The 4,854-nt window shown below is 36.4% G+C and overlaps 1 protein-coding gene across 1 annotated transcript; it reads left to right on the forward strand.

The window, feature by feature from the left end:
• Nucleotides 1–224: 224 nt before the first annotated feature.
• On the forward strand, nt 225–3,170 carry LOC107909508 (sterol 14-demethylase). The gene is made up of 3 exons (XM_016837050.2): nt 225–630; nt 937–1,435; nt 2,012–3,170. The coding sequence occupies exons 2-3, from the start codon at nt 974–976 to the stop codon at nt 3,008–3,010; spliced, it is 1,461 nt and encodes a 486-aa protein (XP_016692539.2). The 5' UTR covers nt 225–630; nt 937–973; the 3' UTR covers nt 3,011–3,170.
• Nucleotides 3,171–4,854: the final 1,684 nt, after the last annotated feature.

Here is a 4,854-nt window from a genome sequence, read left to right on the forward strand (position 1 = left end):
TAAAAGGTTTAAAAATTATAAAAGATAAAATATTAAAAAATACAAAATCAATGTTATGAAAAGTTTCAAATTCTAAATCTAAATGGATGTATTAATTAATTTTCGATTTAATTAAACGAGAGATGTGAAACTAAAATCTTGATTGTTAGGATGAATTTGGATTTAATTAATTGGGATGAATCAAGTTGGTTGATTTGATATTGGGATGTTGAGTTTTCTAATTTGGGTCTGACACCTCCCCAGTCCCCACTCACCCTAAATTTGTTCCTCACGTGTAAATTTTGCAACCAAAGTCCTCTCATCCAATTATAAGACCCCACGTCAACGTCAAAACTGCCCCTTTGGCTTTGGTGACCCACAGGTTTTACCAGAATCAACGAGCGCCCTTGCAACTCGGCCTCCCAAACCGGCTCCGGACAAATCACGGCTCGGTTCGATTATATAAACACTCCTTACTTCCACTAATCCCTCACTAAAACCAACTTTGTCTAACCTTTTTTCTCGGTGCTGAGAAATTCAGAGAAAAAAATGATTCTCCCAGTTTGTTACTTTTCTCTTTAATCTACGTGACTCTCTCTCTTCCTGTTCCTTTTTCTTTGCCGATCTCCTGTATTCTGAATCTCAAATTAGGTACTTAATATTCATTTTTTAGCTTTAGTCTCTTCGTTTTTTATCTTTAATTTCTTGGGTTCCTACATTATTTGTAAGGTTTATTTTGTTACATTTTGGTTAACTTTCATTGGATTCTCCGTCACATTCTTGTTGATTTTCCTGCAAAAAATAATTTTATATAACGAAAGATTTGGGCTTTTGCTTTTCTTTTATTGTGACTCAAGTTAGTCAAACTTTTGACTAACAGTATTGATTAAAGATTCTTCTCCTTAGCTTAATTTTTGTATTTAAGTTTTATAATTATTACTTTTATTTGATTTTCAGCTGAGTACTGATAGGAAATTATCAAATCCGAGGCACCATGGAAGCAGACGACAAGTTTTTGAACATGGGTATTCTCATAGTAGCCACTCTAGTAGTGGCCAAACTCATATCGTTCCTCATAATGCCCAGATCTAAGAGGCGGGTGCCGCCAGTAATCAAAAGCTGGCCGGTAATTGGTGGGCTCCTTCGATTCATGAAAGGGCCCATCGTGATGATCCGGGAGGAGTACCCAAAGCTCGGCAGTGTTTTCACGTTGAACCTGTTTAACAAGAAAATAACTTTCTTGATCGGACCTGAGGTTTCAGCACACTTCTTTAAGGCTTCAGAATCAGACCTCAGCCAACAGGAAGTTTATCAGTTCAATGTTCCGACTTTCGGCCCTGGTGTGGTGTTTGATGTGGATTACTCAATAAGGCAAGAGCAGTTCCGGTTCTTTACGGAGGCCCTTCGAGTTAATAAACTTAAGGGTTATGTAGATCAGATGGTTACTGAAGCTGAGGTGAGTAGTTTGCTATGAATTTGGTTCGTGTTGTGCTTGTTTATATATTGTGCATTATTGGATGATCCCGTATCTGACCCCTCATAAAGAAGCGACAACAATTCCAAAGTATCTGACTAGGGAAAATGAAGTTTTACCTGACATGGAGTTTGCATTTATGTTTTCGAGTAAATTGTAGTTTGGTGGGTGATAAACGAATCCAGTTAAGTAAAATTGGTTTGTTTGTTTCATTGTGGAATGTGGGTTATGTGAAATACAAGCTGCACATGCTTATAAAGTTATTTTGAACATTGATATTGCTTTCTTTAAAATCAATGTCATATTTCGTGTTCTTGTGATTCGTGCATAAAATCTATGTTTCCTACTTTTTCCTTGATGAGTGTGAAGGGTCGTTATTGCTTGATGATTTGTTGTGCATAACATGCTTAAAGTCTACTCCTTGGTTTACTCATATGAACAAAAAGGAATAAAGCATAATAAACACTTGCTACATTTGAAGAGATATGTTCTGTTACCGAATAAATGGTTCCATGTTACATATGTTCAATGGTGTAACTTCATTATGGAATTGCGCAGGACTACTTCTCTAAATGGGGGGATAGTGGTGAGGTGGACCTCAAATATGAGTTGGAGCATCTGATTATCTTGACGGCTAGCAGGTGTCTTTTGGGTCGAGAAGTACGTGATAAGCTTTTCGATGATGTGTCTGCACTCTTTCATGATCTTGATAACGGCATGCTCCCTATCAGTGTTATCTTCCCTTACCTGCCCATCCCTGCTCATCGCCGTCGTGATCAAGCTCGAAAGAAGCTTGCAGAAATCTTTGCAAATATCATTTCCTCTCGTAAAAATGCTGGCAAGTACGAGAATGATATGTTGCAATACTTCATTGACTCTAAGTACAAAGATGGTCGTCCAACTACAGAGACTGAAATAACTGGCTTGCTCATTGCTGCGCTCTTTGCCGGGCAGCATACCAGTTCCATTACCTCAACTTGGACAGGTGCCTATCTCCTTCGTCATAAGGAGTTCCTATCAGCAGTGGTGGAGGAGCAGAAAAAACTAATGCAAAAGCATGGAGGCAATGTTGATCATGATGTTTTATCTGAGATGGACACCTTGTACCGGTGCATTAAGGAAGCCCTGAGACTTCACCCTCCACTGATTATGCTTCTGCGCAGCTCACACAGTGACTTTAGTGTAAAAACACGAGACGGGAAAGAGTATGACATCCCGAAGGGTCACATAGTTGCAACATCACCAGCATTTGCAAACAGGCTTCCTCATATTTACAAGGATCCAGACACATATGATCCTGATAGATTCAGTGTTGGGAGGGAAGAAGACAAGGCAGCAGGGGCTTTCTCGTATATTTCCTTTGGAGGAGGCAGGCATGGTTGCCTTGGTGAACCGTTTGCTTACCTTCAGATAAAGGCTATATGGAGCCATTTGTTGAGGAACTTCGAGTTTGAGCTTGTGTCACCTTTCCCTGAGATTGACTGGAATGCTATGGTGGTTGGCGTGAAAGGGAAGGTGATGGTTCGTTACAAGCGGCGACAGCTCTCTGTTGAATAGCAAACATAATGTACCTGGGTTCGTTAGCAGTTTTAATTTATCTTTTTTAAAATGTTGGCCTATTTTGATCTGTTTTGGAACTTTTGATTTTATTTGTGAGCATTCTCTGGATTTTATTTTCTAGTTAATATAATATTCATGATTTGTTCATGAGCAAAAATTGGTTTGGGTTGTGTTGTGACACACCCTTTTGCAGCCGAGGAAGTAAACAGAAATCATAATGTGGGATAAATTGGATTTTATGATTCAACTTAAGTTATCATTAATGCCTGCCAAATTATCTCCAAGCATTCCAAGCTAAGCGGTGAAAAGAGGCATGATAGAAATCATGCGTAAGTTCCATAAAAGTCAAGATAAAAGAAAAGAGGAAAAAATATAAGACAAAGAGAGGGATCTTATTTTTACTTTAATTCTTAATTTTAATTTTGATTTTGATTTTGTTTTCTCCCTCTGCATGTTATTGGAAAAATGTAATGTCATAGTCCGCTTTTATGTACAGAAACGTAAACGCAAACATAGTCCCTTTAATGGGACTTAAATGAATTCCTTTAAAATATAGTACTTCCTTGTTAAAAAATAGTTGAAATGGTCCAAAATAACATCATGATTGATCCGTTAGCTTCAATATTTATACATAGCAAAAGCTAATAAATCCTAACTAATAAAATCTAAAGAATCCCAACAAAAGAATTCTAAAAAATATAAAGCAAGTTCAAAATAAAGCTTAAAGATCCAATAATTAAAAGACTGAGTTAACAGATACAGTGAAAGGTTGTTTTAGGAGCTTTGGTGGGTATATCGACAACTTGATCAGTGGCATCGATATGATGGACAGCAAGTTCTTTATGATCAACATAGCAGTTAAAAAAGTAAACATCAACTTCTAAATGCTTCATCTTAATATGCAACACAGGATGTTATAGGTGGATTCATCTTAATATTCAACACAGGATGTCGACAAAGTAGGGTGGCACTCAAATTGTCACAGGATAGTATAGGTGGATTCAAAAGCTATCTAAAGATATTTGAGAAGATGTTTGAACCAAAGAGCTTCAGAAATAGTCACAAGAGCACGATATTCAACTTCGCTTGAAGATCGTGCAATTATAACTTTTTTTTTATGTCGCAACTGATTGTAGTGAAATCATAAAAGGGTAAACTACACTTATGGTCACTTTTGTTTATCCCAGATTATATTTTAGTCATTTATATTTGAAATGTTACGTTTTAGTCACTTACGTTATCGCGTTGTAACATTTTAGTCACTGAGTCGTTAATTGTCGTTAACAATGTAATCGGTTAAATTATCATTTCAAACAAAAAATTTAGGTTAAATTATACAATTGGTCCCTATATTTTTTTGTTTTGAGCAATTTTTTTTTATTTTCCATTCTTTTCTGCTTCTCTCTCTGTTTTCCTACCTTCTCCATTTCTTTTAACATATCAGGAAGTCGAATTGGCAATGAAGAAAGAAGCAAGAAGTCGAAAGTCATCATTGCTTATAACCAAAATCCATAACACATACCATATGCTAACTATCAAAACCCTCTACCATCACCCATCACCCATCATCTTCATTTCATCAACTAACACCTTCGCCACTACCATGATCTCATTTCGAAAACATCTCAAAAAATTCCCAACTTTTGGACAACCCAAGATTGAATCTCCATCTAAGGGCAAAGCCATAAATTTTTTTTAGGAGGGACCGAAATTAAATTGTAATTTTTACGATAGCAAAAGTGCAATTTCACCATTTTAATAGTCTATATATTTATAATTTTTAAGGATTAAATCAAATTTTTATCATTTTTAGGGGGCAAAGTATAATTTTACCTTTACTA

Source organism: Gossypium hirsutum, chromosome D02 (genome assembly GCF_007990345.1).
Source record: "Gossypium hirsutum isolate 1008001.06 chromosome D02, Gossypium_hirsutum_v2.1, whole genome shotgun sequence".
Classification (NCBI taxonomy): Eukaryota; Viridiplantae; Streptophyta; class Magnoliopsida; order Malvales; family Malvaceae; genus Gossypium; species Gossypium hirsutum.